Genomic DNA, 17,228 nt, shown 5'->3' with positions numbered 1-17,228 from the left:
TGATTCTATGATGAAGGTGGTAGGAAAGAAGAATTAAAAAGCATAGGGAGTCCTCAAAGGCATAAGATTAAAAAAAAAAAAAAAAAAAAAAGCGATGAAATTGTGACTGACTAAGAATAGACTGTTATCAATAAGCAGATGAATGAAATGTCCTTATATTTAAAAGACAACATTAAAAATGGCACCATTATCATCATGGGCTGAACATAGTTTGGAACTGGCTCACAAAACCCCTCAGCGAGTAAGCTTGTATTCCCAATAGTTGCTCTGATGCAAGGTTTAGAGTCACCACATCCTCTGTCTCTAGCAGTGAAGCTAGCATGAGCAATGCTCTTTCCCAGCCCCATACTCCTGCAAGGCCCCTGCATTGTGGTTCATCACACCTTCTGATCTGAAAAGACAACTATTTGGAGGCTATGTTGTAAATTGAACAGTTGCAGTGATCCAGACCTTTGTCTTCCTTTGCCACAATTTCTTGTGTCATGGCAAAAAGAAGCTCTCTGGCTAGTTCACAACAGCAGTTGTGATACTCGATGTTTGCTGGCTTCTGCAACACTTTGAGTCAATGATTTAAGGGAGGCTTGTCAGCATGGACTCCACTTCTCCTGAGTTGTAACTTTAATTATCATTATGTATCAACAAAACTTATGCAGCATTTTTGCTCTTCTTTACTACTTGCCCATACTCATCCCGGTAAAAACGTTAGACTTGATAACTCTGTAACATCAAGTATAATTCATAGCTCTAATTTTTTATTGCTGGGTCAGCTTGAAGGAAGATGTAACAAAATAACAGTAGTGTGGAAATAGGGAACAATTAACTACTTAATGTAAATATGTAAAGAATTCTGAATTTCTTGGCTATTATTCTTTAGCTTGGCTAGAGGTGTCTGTGAAGAAAACTGGTCAAGGGTAAAAATAATGCTGAGTGAGCTATAACCACAGGAACCAACGCTTGTAGGTCATCCTCAAATATGTTAAGCAAACATTCCATTCCAATCAATTGCAGTGGGCTGAATCATGAGGCATTTTGCTGGGTGTAACAGGTTATTAAAGTGATAAGACAAATACATGGCAAAATAAACCTCAGTTTTACTTGATACGTTTTCCAAAGTGTGTCTCCAGAAAAACTCTGAGTAAATGATTTGACTGTTTTGATAGGAATTTTTGAAAGCAAATGCACATACCTTCATCCTTTAGTCAGGGTTTGGTGGACTCCTAATTCTCTGCTAACCTTGCTGTTTAAATGCAAGCCTTCTGCATGTGATTTGGACAAAATTGTCTGTGGCACAATAAAGGCAAATCTTTGGGAAGGAACATAATCTGATGGCAGATAGCATAGGTTTGTGTTGCTCCAGCCAGTGGATGTGGAAGTCAGATGGCCCTAAAAAGAGAACACGAAGCAAACAGTCCAGGTATCTTCTACTTCCTGCAGTATTTTGTAGTTTTTGTATTTCTGCGATTGTATTTGCATGTCTGTTGAAAACTCAGCTTGGAAAGTATCATGCAAATATATGGTGCTTGGAAATGCTATGTATTTGGTTAGAATAAAATCTTGTGAGTGTGTGTTCTTGCAAGGTGTAATATTTCAAGTGGAGCTTATTTGTATCCATAATATAACTGCTGTCTTAGGCCTAGGTAACATAACAAGTCTATTTTCTTGTTGCAGAGTTTCTTTAGGGGCATTTTGGATAGTGATGTTTAAGTAGTTACTTTCTGCTCAGGAATAAGCTTTCCTAATAAAGATTGACATCATGAACAACATCTACAAACAATGTACACATGAGATCAGAAATATCCTGGAAGGGGTCTACCCTGGCCCCTCAGGTGGTGGTGTGCCCTGTCCTGAATAGCTGTGGTGCATACAAGGGCGATTACTAAAGGCAGGCTGCTGTGTTGGAATGACATTCTGTTATTCTGTTAAGGCAATCCACAGGATGCTGTCCCTAATGCTAAGCAGATTAACTGTGTATAAATGTTGCGATTGCAATTAACTGGCATGCTGAATACTGCACCACACAGTTCATGTAGGAAATCCTCTTGGCTTAATTGTACACTTAGATGCTGTTTCGTGGTAGGCGCTTCAGTCATTATGTAGCATGGATAAACAAAATTGGATTTTTGATTGGGGAATATCTAACTCTTTGCAAGGTTTGGCTAGCCTGCTGCATTAGAAACTTGATACTGTGAAAACTTACATATAAAAGGCACTGTCAGTTTTCCTTAAGCCTTTGTCTAAATCGGAAATTGAAGACTAGCTGCTGGTGATAGCAGCAACTGAATGCACTGCACAGGACAGACTGATGTGTTTTGCTGTGAGCCAGGGGTGATTAGAGAAAGGTCTTGTGGGCTGTGGGCTCAGACATGTGGTGGAATTTGGAGTATGTGGTGTTTCAGATTCATCTTGGTAAATAAACAGAAAGACCCTAAACAAAACTTCCAAGGACGCTTTTATGTACTGTGTGTTCTCTTATTCCCGTGCTATTTTATATAGCACCTGCTGACATACAGTCACTCTGGAGAATAGTACTGCCCTTGTTTGTCTGTTTGTGGTATCTGAATTTCAGTGAGGTTATCAGCTTCCCTTTTTATGCTCGTTTTAAATTCGTTGGACTGTGGAGAGAATAGGGTGTTTTTTAACAAGATCTTTCTCATTTGTTTAGGTTGGTTGTGGATTTATGTAATTAGTTTTTTTGTTTTAACTTGTTTACTTGACTGCGTAGAGAGCATTTCAGATTTAGTCTAACTTGTGTTTGCAACGGACTAAGAGTGTTTGCACATATGCTTGTTGTGGCCCAGATGAAGTGACTTAACTTGTTAAACCACAAACTCATTTGTTCATCTCATTTGGTAGTTCACGTTAATTGTAACAGGAAACATGAGAAACTCTGTGCTTAAAGTTATTCTGCTGAAAGAATAAACCTGCGTGGGTGCTCTTTATTTGTTTAAGAACAGTCTATTTACTTAGCTCCAACACTTTCATAATGATATTAGTGGACTTTCACTTTTCATAGAACCATACAATCATTTAGGTTGGAAAAGACCTTAAGATCATCAAGTCCACCATCAACCTAACACTACCACCTCTTAACCATGTTGCTAAGCGCCACATCCATACGTCTCTTAAATACCTCTAGGGCTGGAGACCCTGCCACCTCCCTGGGCAGCCCCTTCCAAGGCCTGGCCACGCTCTCTGAGAGGAAATCCTTCCTGACACCCAGCCCAAACCCCCCTGGTGCAGCCTGGGGCTGTCACCTCACGTCCTATCGCTTGTCTCCTGAGCAAGGAGAGCAACACGCTGCTCCTGGCTGCAGCCTCCTGTCAGGCAGCTGTGGAGAGTGGGGAGCTCTGCCCTCAGCCTTCTCCTCTCCAGACCGAGCAGCCCCCAGCACCCCCAGCTGCTCCTCACCCCTCTTGTTTTCTCTTCACCAGTTTTGGTGCTCTTCTCTGCACACACTCAAGCAACCCAAACCTTTTGTGTGGTCAGGGGCCCAAAACTGAGCACAGCGCTCGAGGTGTGGCTTCACCAGAGCTGAGTACAGGAGGACAATCCCTTCTTGCTGGCCGCATGATTTCTGATGCAGGCCAGGATGGCACTGGCCTTCTCAGCCACCGAGGAACACCACTGGCTCATGTTCATCCCACTGTCAACCAGCACCCCCAGGTCCTTTTCTGCTGGCAACTTTCCAGCCACTCTTCTCCAAGCCTATACGTCTGCATGGGGTTGTTATGACCCAAGTGCAGCACCCAGCACTTAAGCCTTGTTGAATCCCATACAAGTGATACAAGTGGATGTGGCCCATCAATCCAGCTTATCCTCTACAAAGCCTTCCTACCCTCAAGTGGAGGTCAACACTCCTGCCCAACGTGGTGTCTGCAAACTCACTGAGGGTGCACTCAATCCCCTCATCAAGAGTGCTGATAAAAATGTTAAACAGAACCAGCCCCAGTGCTGAGCCCTGGGGGATACCACTGGTGAACAGCCTCCAACTGGATTTAACTCCATTCACTGTGGCCCTTTAGGCCAGACTGCCCAGACAGATTTTTACTCAATGAACAATACCTCTGTCCAAGCCAGGAGCAGGCAGATTCTCCAGGAGAACGCTGTGGGAAACAGTACCAAATGTTTTGCTATAGACCACATCCTTTTCCTTGTCCACTAAACATGTCATCATATCATAGGGGGAGATCAGATTTGTCAAGCAGGAACTACATTTCATGAACCCATGCTGGCTGGGCCTGATTGCCTTGTTGTCCTTCACTTTTATTTTATTTATTTATTTATTTATGCATGTGATTGGTACGGTTTAAGCTGTTTAAGTATTATCTGATTCTCTGTTTTTTAACGTTGTTGCATGCTGGGATTTGCTGCCTTAAAAGTAAAACTGATGTAACTCGATGTGCACGTGCATACCTGTATACTGTAGCCTAACCCAACTGATGTCCAGTGATTTAGCCTAAGATGTTGATTGAGATGAAGTTAGCCTATGCCAACTGTGTCTTGAAGCAATTACTCATATTCAATTCCACAAATCAGGAGGTGGTAACAGTTTAAGCTGCCACAAGTGTTTGGAAAGTGAGTTTGCTTCAACATTGATTTGGGTTTAACCACACAAATTCACTCTTGCCACCTCATACAGATTCCTTAGACGTGATGAGGTGTAGCTTTGTCTGATGCTGTTTTACTACAGGAGGAGCAAATCTGGCACTTTGTTAGTGTCATCTCTGCTGTGTAATTAGCCACTCACCTTTTATTTATTTACTTTTTTTTACCCCTCTCTGGAGTAGAGTCTGGCTCACATCCATTGGGCTGTTCTGGCAGGAAGGCAATGACACTATCAGGAGGAGACTGCTAGGGGCTCAGATGAGTTAGCTGCATATGTAAGCAATGATGCCATAAAAAATGTCTCTCTTGTATCCACTGTGTCGTCTGACACTTTAAGTATTTCATTTAGAGTGAAGAAATGTTGTGGGCGGAGGGTGATCTTGCGGGTTTGCTAGAACCAATCCCACAGAGGACTTAGGTACCAAGAAAGAGACAATGTACTGGAGTTTTATTTTGGGACTGCTTGACCTGGTTTCAAGCAAGATTTATCCTTTTTTTAGCATTTTGGATTTGAGGTTTGTCTAACTGTGAGCTGTAAGGATTAAATGAAATTGGGAGAAGTTGCCTGAGAAGAAATACACCTTGATTTATTTGTGTAAACATCAGTCTGCAGAAAGCCTGCACTGTGGTTTTTAGAACAAAATGAACTCTTAGCTCTCAAACTGTTAGGGATTCCTCACATACCTTTGACAAATGAGGATATTGGCCCATGAACAAACTAATGAACCGTGAATGCATCTGTGAGTGTGTGTTGCATTGTGCAGAGGTGGCCAGTACCTGTTAGCATGCTCATTGTGCTGGGTACCTCTGCAATGTTGACCTGTGGTGAACAGAAGGGAGCTTACTGATAGAGGTGCACGTCTCCCTCGTGCTTACCACAGGGTAAGGCCATGCACACGGGCACTGGCCATAATGTTGTGAGGGCCACATCCACTTGTATCACTTGTATCACATTGATGGGCCACATCCACTTGTATCACTTGTATGGGATTCAACAAGGCTTAAGTGCTGGGTGCTGCACTTGGGTCATAACAACCCCATGCAGACGTATAGGCTTGGAGAAGAGTGGCTGGAAAGCATACACTGTAAGCATACACCATAACTTGTGCCACGGTAACTTTTTCATCTACACGTAGCTTTAGTTTAATTGAACATCTTATGTGAGATTAACAAAGAGAAAATGTTTAATGCCTTCTCTTTCTGTCAGCAGGGTAAGGAGAATGGCCTATGGCATGTTTGAACTTTACTTACCACTAACAGCAGGGCTTTTTTTATTTATTTATTTATTTTGTATTTAATTTGAGGGAGAATGCAAGGTTGTGGTGGCAGAACTCAGTGGTTGGTTCCAGTGGTTTAAGTCAGCATGTTCTTGTTATAGAAAACAGAGAGCCAGTGGGATAAAACTTAAGTCCTGCAGATGTTTAATGACAGGTTTCAGCAAACTTACGAACTCCTCAACTATGTGGCACAGTATCAGAGCCAGACACCATGGACAGTATATTTCAAACAAATATTTAGAAGTTGCCAGTGGAAGCTAAACTTTGCAAAATATGAAGTCATTCTCAAAAGGGTTTAGATCTGTTAAATATCATATGAATAGCCACCTATTTCTTGAAGCTAATGTTAGTATGCCTAAATCAGGAACATACTGCATGCATGTTAGCTCACATGTGGAAGGGGGAAGCTTTTGCACATAGACAAGGGAAAGTACCGTTGCTATTTTAGTGTGGCATTCTATTTAATGCACGTTTCATCTTTTTATATGTCTTAAGGAAATCTTTGTGTTTTTTTTTTCTCTTTCAGAATCGTAATGAGATAAAAAATGGAGCAATCCTTCGGTTAACAACGTCTCCAGTAAGTTACCATTCTGTTCTTCTCTCCCTTCAAAGTAAAGATTTGATTAGTAGAATCACTGTGAAGCAAGTTATATATTTTCAGGCTTTAGCTACACCGTATCCCACAATCCCCCTACAAAGGACAGTGATGGTGTGGTCACAAGAAGACTGTGTTGATCTCTTTTTTTGAGTTGTGGGCTGGGGTGGTGTCTCTCTAGTCAAATTTTGTGGCAGGGTTGTCACAGTTGGGTGTTCTTTGTCTTTCGCTTCTTCTCTTCCACTGGGAAGAGCTTTCATGTCCAAGATACCTCTGCTTCCCTGCTGGAACTGCAGCATCACTCATGTTCTCCTGTCCTGCCCAAGAGCTCTGAGCCAAGAGAAAAGCCTGAGGGTTGGATCTGGGAGAGCTCTTCTGGGCAGTGCAGGTCAGAGCTTTCCTGTTGTTGGGGTTTCTACTGATTGAGCAGCAGCTATAATGTTGAGATTTTACTGTTTTGTCTTTATTTTTTCAATACCACCTCGTTGCCAGCTCCTCAAAAAGCATAGCAGAGTTGCTGGTTGCCTTGTAATGGCCTGTTTTCCTGCTGAGTTGAACCATGCTGTTGCCACATGCTGAAAGCCACTATTAGTCCCAGAAGATGTATTTCTCTGGCAGCAGCAATCACATTTCCTTACTGACAAGCATAGTGTGCCATTAAAATGGTTTACCTCTTTGTGGTGGTGTTTTAGCTTCTGCAGAATCATTGCATTCTTATGTCCAAAATCTGCCCCCGTGTACTGCAGCTCATTTAAGCAAGGAAGACAGAGCTGTGGTGCTTTAAATTTGGCTTCTGTTGAACCTGTTAAGAGTGGTGTCAGATGCAAAATCTTGTTTATCTAGAAGTCATATGGAGATACATACTGGATGGGTCACTTTTCAGCTGTAGGACCTACCGTCAATGTAAAAAAAAAGAGATGTATGTTGCTAAAAATTTCCTAGGTCCTCCAGATACCATATGCATTTCCACTTGTCCCCAGCATGCTTAACTTGACGGTGATTTATACTAAGCTTAGGAGGTGACTGAGTTTGTAATGCATGTTTGTGTATACACAGAAATTGAAGAAGCCATTATGAAAACACATGCATGCCTCTGAAGTTTTTGGTTAAGTGTATCTACGTGAGTGTGTCCTCTTAACAGAAAGGACACCTAAGCAGCAGCTGTCTGAACAAAGACAAGAGATTTCCATTATCCTTTGTCATCTTTTCCACGGTCATATACAGAGCTTTACAGCTGTAGGAGTAAGAGCCATGGTCTTAAGCTGCTGTTGCCAGTCTGACTCCAAAGCTTCTTGCTATATGTCATCAGAACAGCCTTGTACATGAGAAACCACTTACCTGTGGAGTAAACCCCATCTGGTGGAGCTTCCTAAGAAACAGAAAGCCCTGGCACCAGCTCCTAACCTTTGGGACTTGTAAGAACAAATATCCAAATATCCACTCCACTGAAAAAGGGCTATCTACTGGCCAGATGTGGGATGTCGTGAAAGCAAAACAACATCTGTGGTTCATCAGGAATCAGTGTGGTCCAAATGCACTGCATCATTCTTCTGTGTAACCACAACGTGGAGTGACAGTATGAGATGACTCATGGAATCCTTCCCCATCACAAAATCCACAATGAGTTGCACCATGCAAAACTGAACTGAGGCTGTGCTTTGACGCATCTGTGGAAATAGCTGTCTGTCTGCATGGTCACTTGTGCAATTGGAAATGTGACCTTCAAACAGAAGATAACTTTTGGATTTATAACTCTTTCTACTAATAGCTGTGGGCCGGAAGGCAGGGCCTTGCATAAGATTCTCCTGTGCTTGTTCTGTTTCTTTGGTCATCTGCCTTAGGTTCAGTCAGCCAAGACAGGGCTCCTTAGGATATTGGGCTGTTACCCATTTTCTACCAAGTTAGGGACCATGCTTGCACAAGCCTACAGTTAAGAGTGACGCAGGGATCCTAATCTGCCATCCTGTTATGAGCTAGAAGGCCGCTCTAGTTTCTAGTTGTCAGTATTGACATTTATCACTAAACCAGGGCTTATTATCTTTTTTTTTTTTTTTTTTTTTTTTTTTTTTTTTTTTAGTTAACTTTTCCCCATAATCAGGGAAGTAACTTGGATGCAGGTTTTAAAGGTCTGGGTTGTTTTTTGTCAGATTAAAGAGTATTTGTATTCTTTAAATAGAGGTAAAATAAAGTTCTGAATGTTCCCGTACTAGAATAGTGTCTTTGCTTTGAAGGTACTGCTGAAGTGGTCATCATAGAGGTACCTAAAATAGATAGATTAAAGGCTTCCAAGCTGTGGTTTTTAGCCTGGTGACCCACACAATGTTTGTATTTAACCCTGAGAAGCTAAAAGGACATCTGTTTCCATTTTTTCCTCTGAAATTCTATGTGAAAGCAACTGTAGATGGAGGAGATAATGTAAAGTGCAGGCTGAAAGATATAATTGTGCAATATCACAGAATCACAGAATCACAGAATTTTCTAGGTTGGAAGAGACCTCAAGGTCATCGAGTCCAACCTCCAACCTAACGCTAACAGCCCTCCACTAAACCATATCCCTAAGCTCTACATCTAAACGTCTTTTGAAGACTTCCAAGGATGGTGACTCCACCACTTCCCTGGGCAGCCTGTTCCAGTGCCTCACAACCCTTTCAGTGAAGAAGTTCTTCCTAACATCTAGCCTAAAACTCCCCTGGCTCAACTTAAACCCATTCCCCCTCGTCCTGTCACCAGGCACGTGGGAGAACAGGCCAACCCCCACCTCACTACAGCCTCCCTTGAGGTACCTAAAAAGAGCGATAAGGTCGCCCCTGAGCCTCCTCTTCTCCAGGCTGAACAAGCCCAGCTCCCTCAGCCGCTCTTCGTAGGACTTGTTCTCCAGGCCCCTCACCAGCTTCGTCGCCCTTCTCTGCACCCGCTCAAGCACCTCGATGTCCTTCTTGTAGCGAGGGGCCCAAAACTGAACACAGTACTCGAGGTGCGGCCTCACCAGAGCTGAGTACAGGGGGACGATCACCTCCCTAGCCCTGCTGGTCACGCTGTTCCTAATACAAGCCAGGATGCCGTTGGCCTTCTTGGCTACCTGAGCACACTGCTGGCTCATATTCAGCCGACTATCCACCATCACTCCCAGGTCCTTCTCTGCCTGGCAGCTTTCCAACCATTCCTCTCCCAGCCTGTAGCTCTGCTTGGGGTTATTGCGCCCCAGGTGCAGGACCCGGCACTTGGCCTTGTTAAACTTCATGCAGTTGACCTCAGCCCATCGGTGCAGCCTATCCAGATCCTCCTGCAGAGCTTTCCTACCCTCAAGCAGATCGACACACGCACATGGCTTGGTGTCATCTGCGAACTTACTGAGGGTGCACTCGATGCCCTCGTCCAGATCATCGATGAAGATATTAAAGAGGACCGGCCCCAGCACCGAGCCCTGGGGGACGCCACTAGTGACTGGCCTCCAACTGGACTTGGCTCCATTCACCACGACTCTTTGGGCCCAGCTATCCAGCCAGTTTCTAACCCAACGAAGCGTGCGCCAGTCCAAGCCAAGAGCAGCCAGTTTCTTGAGGAGAATGCTGTGGGAGACGGTGTCAAAAGCCTTGCTGAAGTCAAGGTAGACCACATCCACAGCCTTTCCCTCATCCACCCAGCGCGTCACTCTGTCATAGAAGGAGATCAGGTTCATCAGGCATGACCTGCCTTTCATAAAGCCATGCTGACTGGGCCTGATCGCCTGCTTCCCCTTCAAGTGCTGCATGATGACTCTCAGGAGGATCTGCTCCATGAGCTTTCCTGGCACTGAGGTCAAACTGACAGGCCTGTAGTTTCCTGGGTCTGCCCTCCGGCCCTTCTTGTAGATGGGCGTCACGTTTGCTAGCCGCCAGTCGATTGGGACCTCCCCCGATAGCCAGGACTGTTGATAAATGATGGACAGTGGCTTGGCCAGCTCCTCTGCCAGTTCCCTCAGTACCCTTGGGTGGATCCCATCCGGCCCCATCGACTTGTGCACATCTAAGTGCCGTAGTAGGTCACCAACCAGTTCTTCATGGATAATGAGGGCCACATCCTGCTCCCCATCCCCTTCCACCAGCTCAGGGTACTGGGTATCCAGAGAACATCCGGTATTGCCGCTAAAGACTGAGGCAAAGAAGGCATTGAGCACCTCCGCCTTTTCCTCATCTCTTGTAACTAAGTTTCCCCCCGCATCCAGTAAAGGATGGAGATTCTCCTTAGTCCTCCTTTTTGTGTTGATGTATTTATATAAACGTTTTTTGTTATCTTTAACGGCAGTAGCCAGATTGAGCTCCAGATGAGCTTTGGCCTTCCTAATTTTGTCCCTGCACAGCCTCGCTACTTCTTTAAAGTCCTCCTTAGTGGCCTGCCCACTTTTCCAAAGCTTATAAACCCTCTTTTTCCTCCTAAGATCAAGCCACAATTCTCTGTTGAGCCAGGCCGGTCTTCTTCCCCGCCAGCTCGTCTTTGGGCACGTGGGAACAGACCGTTCCTGCGCCATTAAGACTTCCCTCTTGAAGAGCGCCCAGCCTTCCTGGACCCCTCTGCCCTTCAGAACCGCCTCCCATATGGGAATGATGCTTTCCTAGCTTCCAGGTAGAAAATGTTTTTCTCATCCTGTGATAATATTAAGATTCTATTTTTTTCCTTTCTCGCCCCCCACTCTGTATCAGTATAAAACTGAAATTATCTCCTCCTCCCCTCAGACAAAGAAAATAGTAGCAAAAACACTGTGTAGAGGTTCGGGAATTTGAAAGAAAGAAAAGAAAGATTAAAAGAAGTGAAGAGGAGCCCCATACAAATTATCTGGTGCCTGGGATGTGTCCATGTAGCTTCAGAGAGGTCCAAGCTTTCTACTTTTTGGCTATCGTGGGCAAGCAAAATCTGTCTTGAACTTCACAAGCCTTTTGAGGAAACTTTTTTGAAGAGTTGGGAGGAATAGTTACGGCCAGCTCTGAAGGCTGCAGGAAATTAAAATGCATTTCTAGTTCTTACTTTTCATATAGTATAATAGCATCAGAAGCAAAAGTCAGGCTATACCCATTCACAGTTGCATGCTGGAGTTGAGTGAGAAGGACAAGATAGGATCTTTTGAGTTCTGTTGCTTTTAGTCTCAAGTTGTGTATTGCTCATGTACCCATTATAGGTACTATTAAAGATTTAAATGGTGGGGTGAGGGGAAGGAGAAAGCTAGGAGAAACACAACAGTATTTTTGGGTTGGCTTCCTTAAAATTAAGATTAGAAATCCAACTTCCCATTATCTAAATGAAATACTTTCTCTTTTTGAATCTCAAATTTAGATAATTTCGGGTGTGTGTATAAGTCCCTTTTTTTCCCCTGAAAGTCATTGTTAATACTGCAAGAGCAAAACTGCAGTTCTGGTGTGCTGCTAAATCCATTATAAATGCTTGCCTTCAGAGTTTTATGACGTGTCTATGTTAGACTTCTTTGAGTTAGAACTTTGCAAACGCCAGTCGTTGGGCCTGGTGGGAATTTGAACTGCCTCTTTGTTTCCGCAGGTCTGTTTGCTAAGTTTGTGCAATTCTCTGAAAGGCTGTTTTTTTCTAAACAATGCTATTTTTTCCTCTATAAACCACTCACCACACAGACACTGTGTTTCCTAGGTAACTTGAATACAGATTGAATTTCTCTCATATTATCTTTGTTCCTATATCATCTTTCTCATTTATTTTTTTGCCATCCTATCATCTTTCTTAACAATTCTTTGTTAAGAATGTGCTGTTGTGCATTTTTGCTGTTCTCCATGACCTGTTTCCCCCCCTTGTCCATTTGCATTTCTGAGGGGTATCATTCAATGCTTTTTATGCAACAATCTTTGTTGTATTTGAACATATGTGACAGGTGAAATGCCAGATTGTTATTGTCTATTTTGTGCTACCCTTATTCCCGTGGATGATGGGTAGGTGTATAAATGAGCTGTAATTGCTCCTGAGTGTGAGACTGTTCCAAAAGGACAGCTCTGTCCTGCAATGCAGCAAATGGAGTCCAACCTGCAAATCCTCATTGTAATGACTAATCATTTTGAAAGGCTGCTAAAATGCTGGGAAGACTAAGCTCAGGGAACTGTTCTCTTTCTCCCTCTGCCTTTAATTTAATGATTTTGAAACAGAACTGATTATTGGACCGCTAGCTGTTTGTTTTAAAGTAGCTTCTTGGGTACTTAGGAAGACATGGCTTGCCCATGAACCGTATACCTTTAACATTGAGTCAATGGGTAGCCATTTCTAATGTAGTATTTACAGTGCCTGATCATTTGCTTTTATCATGTGTTTTTGTTTGTTTGTTTGTTTCTCCCCTGGTTGGAGATTGATTGATTGAGTTCTCAAACCTGTGAGTTGTTTGTAGCAGCTGTATTAGCATTTCTAGCATGAGCAATCATGTCAATAGGGGTGTTTGCTAACAGTCATCATAGTATTTTCCCAGAATGCTTTTACAGATTTTAATAACATGTTTTTGATTTTTTTGTTTGTTTTGTTTTTTCATCTACGATCTACCCATATAAGACGCATATAAGGGAGGAGTGGGTTTTTCAACTTATTTTTACTTATGCATTGAAGTCCTCTATCTTTAATGAGTAAAAGGTCGGGGAATCTGATCTACAATTCATCTACAGTTGCCTTAATCTGTGTTCAACCGACTTAATAACCTTTAAGTTGGGTAAATACATGCATATTTGCAGATCAAGTCTATGATTGTGATTACGTTTGTTATATAGTGGTGAATTAGTTATTATTAAACCTTATACCAAGAGCACTGATTGTGGAGGTCGTTGAGCTACTTTTATATTTGTCTACACTTAATACAAGAGGAAGATTTGGGAAGTGGAGTTGTCTTCTGTCTTTTAATAGATGAAGGTTTAGTGTCATGTGTTCAGGTTTCAAAGTTATATTTTAAGTAGTAAGAAAAAATGATTATTTCAAAAGCAGGGGTAGGAAAAAAGCACTGCTTCTCAAACACTCCTAAGTGGCTACGGATTGTATAAACGTCTTTTAGGCATATTTGCATAATATGTACAGCTATGTATCTGTAATGATTTTATCACTGTTTTAGCACACAGCTCTAGACGTGACCATTTCCCTGTTTCTCTGTTTCTGCCTCCTTAACTACGTGTAGTGGTTGCACAGGACTGCTCTGTGAATTACATTTGTACAGTGCTTTGGGTGGTAGAAATTGTGCTTGCTGAGTATTAATATAAAAATGTTAAAAAATTAATGCCTTTGCTAATTAAAGTGGAATCTCATTGCCTACCTGGCATCACATGCTAGCCAGTCTTGCTGGGTTTGTTGAATCTGGTTTGCATATAATGATGGTTATGTAACGTGTCTGCTCCTCCACTGCTTGCTGTCGTGTATGCAGTCGTCGGTGAAGTGGCAGTAACAAGCCAGGAGAAGGTAGCAGTTTAAACCACCACAGAGTTTCAACACTTATCGATATTAGTGTTGATAAGTCACTTAAATCACGGAAGTGCATATTTGGTTAGTAAAATAAAAATGTATTTGCTAGTTACTGATGTCTTTTTTTCTAGCAGAAAGATGAAAAATGTGACTAATATCTACAGGGAAGATGAAAATACTCTTTTTTTAATTATTATTATTTTTTGCTTTTTGTAAAGAATAAAGAGGAAAACGGATAACATAATCTTAAAACAGCCACAGACAAGAAAATCAATACAGTCCAGATTTCTTCCATAGCACATCAGTGTTTGATTGTGGTTGCGTTTGGAATGTGTGTTTTCCCTTCTGCCCTGGCTTACTGTATTTTGTGTTCTGTACAGAAGCCTCGTGGGCATCTGTGTAACAACTTGCTTTCAAAGTTTGATGCACAAAATCTTCAGTGCCAAACAAGTGATAATTTGATCAGTAGAACCCTTTGTTAGGATGTTCGTGGGATTCCTAACCTCCAAATCATAGAATCATAAAATATCCTGAGTTGGAAGGGACCCTCAAGGATCATCAAGTCCAACTCTTGACACCGCACAGGTCTACCCAAAAGTTCAGACCATGTGACTAAGTGCACAGTCCAATCTCTTCTTAAATTCAGACAGGCTCGGTGCAGTGACCACTTCCATGCGGAGCCTGTTCCAGTGTGCAACCACCCTCTCTGTGAAGAACCCCCTCCTGATGTCAAGCCTAAATTTCACCTGCCTCAGCTTAACCCTGTTCCCGCGGGTCCTGTCACTGGTGTTAATGGAGAAAAGGTCTCCTGCCTCTCGACACCCCCTTACGAGGAAGTTGTAGACTGATGGCTATCTGGGGCTCTAATCAAGTCACATCTTGGATTTAGGTCATTAGTTTTCTTTTTAATCTGTCATCCCATCAAGCTGCTTCTTTTAAGCACTGCTGTTCTCTAAGGACAACCATCGAGAACAACAAAAAAAAAAACAAAACAACCAACCAACCAAAAAAAACCTCTTTCTGTCTGTCCTTAGAGCAAGTCATTTCAGATTAGACACATGTAGCTTATGCCTCTTGACAGCCTTTTGAAATGCTTGGTCTTCAACAGCACACATTCTAGAAGTTTCTTGTCTTCCTGCCTTTCTAACCAGGAGAGCACTCAATGCCATCTTACATTTACTTCAACAACTGTGTTTCTGTTAATTCCTTCATAACAGTTCTCAGCTGGGCAGATTTTATACATTTATTTATTATTCTCACCTGAATGGTATTTCAGCAGGAGCAGAGATGTGGCAGCTAGTGCTATAGTTGCTTTAATGAGCTGTGCTCTCTGTCCATCCACTGATGGATTGTAAATCATTAAAATAGCTCCCTGGTAAGTACTCCAAGTATATTTCATCTGGGTTTCATTTTTTAATGCAGTCATAACTGATCTGTACATTCCATAAGCATGTACGAGTGCTATGGCAACAAGGAGTAGGAGGCTTGAGAGAACTGCATGGCATTCAGTGAAGCGATGTTTTCACCCGTCAGGCACTTGCAATGACAACGGTCGGTATTACTTTTGGACATGTTTCCAGTGAGACATGTACCAACATTTTTGTTGAGACAAATATTTGTGTGGCCCATTAATCAAGATCTTCTCTGCCATTTCCTTTTTCCAATATGAGAAGGCTTGAGGTTTGTTGAATGCAGTAGCTTGCGAAACTTGTTTGATGTAGGTCAAGTACAGCTATGTAGAAACTTTTCTGATGGGGCATTTAGCAATGGCATAGTTTGGTAAAGCATGAGATGTTACTAAATTCTCTTTTATGTGCTTAAAACAGGGCCGAACAACTTTTGTAATGAAGAGACATTGCATTATAGATTTTGTGCTCTTTAGAAGAGACCAAACTGTCTCAGATTCATAATTTTATTTTGGTTTTAGTGTGGTGGATTGCAAAGCTCTCACTAGCTTCACAGGAACTAGGACTAACATCTCTCTGTTGAAAGGTTGGTCCTGCTGCTGTCCTGCAGTGTAGGTGAGCTGTTAATTGCACATCCCTGTGCTGGTCCTCTCTTTTTTGGAGAGAGATAAGGTTAGCTCTCTCCCAGCTGGGTATTGTTTCATATGTAATGGAAGTCTAATGGGCAGCAGCAGTTCCCAGTTCCAGGTGTTTATGGTGGGGGTAGGAATCCCTTCTCAAGAGGTAGGGTGAACTTGACAATAAATAAGTTAAAGTGTATGGAGATGAGGTGTTGGTCATACAGCAGTTGCAGATGTGATGTGAAAGGGTTGGGAGGAGGACGTTTTCCTGGCTCTGCTCACATATCCTCTTTTGCTTGCTGCTGTGTTACATGTGAGATTACTGTCCCCACATATTTGGGCACAGCTCTGCTGCCTGTTTTAATTCCTCTGATTTACTGTTTGAGCAACTCAGGAGTGCTGCTCAGTCGCAGTGAACCAAATGTTTTGTTCATCCTTGCTGTTTGCTTCATTTTCACGGGGTCCAGAAACCTTCAGAAGAAGACCTGCTTCCCATGGAGAGATGGTAGGGTTTTAGCCTTCAGACAGTGAGGGGAGCAGGGGTGTCAACCTCCCAGAACCATGGCAGATGACAGAGGACACGTACAAACCTTAACGAGAAAAATGATTTAAGCAATCATTTCCAAAGTCAGGGGAATGTAGCTCCTAGGTTGATACTGAAGACTTTCCAAAGTGCTTCTTTTCTGAGATAGGAGGGAATTCAGACATTGCATGCATTCTGAGAAAGAGTAATATTTTGAGGATACGTTGCTTCTCTGGATCTTCCTCACTTGTTATACCAGGGAGTCCTGAAAAGATCAAGCTTAATGTAGGGCTTTTTTGATGAGGTGGGAGGTAGCTGTTGAACTTCCAGTTCATGCAGTAGTAGTGATAGCTTGCAATTTTTGTGGCTAATTGTACAATAGCATTTTTTCAAAATTTCCTTTGCATACTCTGAAGAAAGAGATGTTTTGGAGGAATTATTTTGTGGCTAACCTGGATGTTGGAAGTTAATGGGATCTGTTTTTATTTCTTCAATAGGCTTTGGCACATGATTTTAGTCTACCAGCTGCTTATGTTTGAGAGAATATATAGGTAGATAGATATACCATTCAGACAGTCATTGTCCATTACAGAGACAAGATAGAGGTCACTGTTTCTCTCCTACAGCTTGAGCCAATTTGAGAGTAGGAAATTTATGGTGGCAAAGGGGTGTTTTGGATGACAGGATTGTGCCTCTTTATAGATAATATAACTGCTATGGCTATAGCACCTAATGCTTAAGGCATAGAAAACCCCCGAAATAAAGTATATTCTATTTATC

At 42.5% G+C, this 17,228-nt stretch overlaps 1 protein-coding gene across 12 annotated transcripts in view; it reads left to right on the top strand.

The window, feature by feature from the left end:
• The window catches only part of ELMO1 (engulfment and cell motility 1), a 317,584-nt gene that overhangs the window by 68,738 nt on the left and 231,618 nt on the right, over positions 1-17,228 (top strand). For 10 of the 12 annotated variants that reach the window (XM_084508954.1, XM_084508945.1, XM_084508956.1 and 7 more), the window contains one exon: positions 6,409-6,459. In XM_084508954.1, the coding sequence (XP_084365080.1) occupies positions 6,409-6,459 (51 nt within the window). Of the gene's footprint in view, positions 1-6,408; positions 6,460-15,181; positions 15,275-16,132; positions 16,431-17,228 lie in introns of those variants that run through there. The other 2 variants (XM_084508948.1, XM_084508946.1) reach the window with 2 other exon arrangements.

Source organism: Aythya ferina (genome assembly GCF_964211825.1).
Source record: "Aythya ferina genome assembly, chromosome: 2".
Taxonomy (NCBI): domain Eukaryota; kingdom Metazoa; phylum Chordata; class Aves; order Anseriformes; family Anatidae; genus Aythya; species Aythya ferina.
Note: the sequence above shows the minus strand (reverse complement) of the source record. Positions and strands in the feature narration are given on the sequence as shown.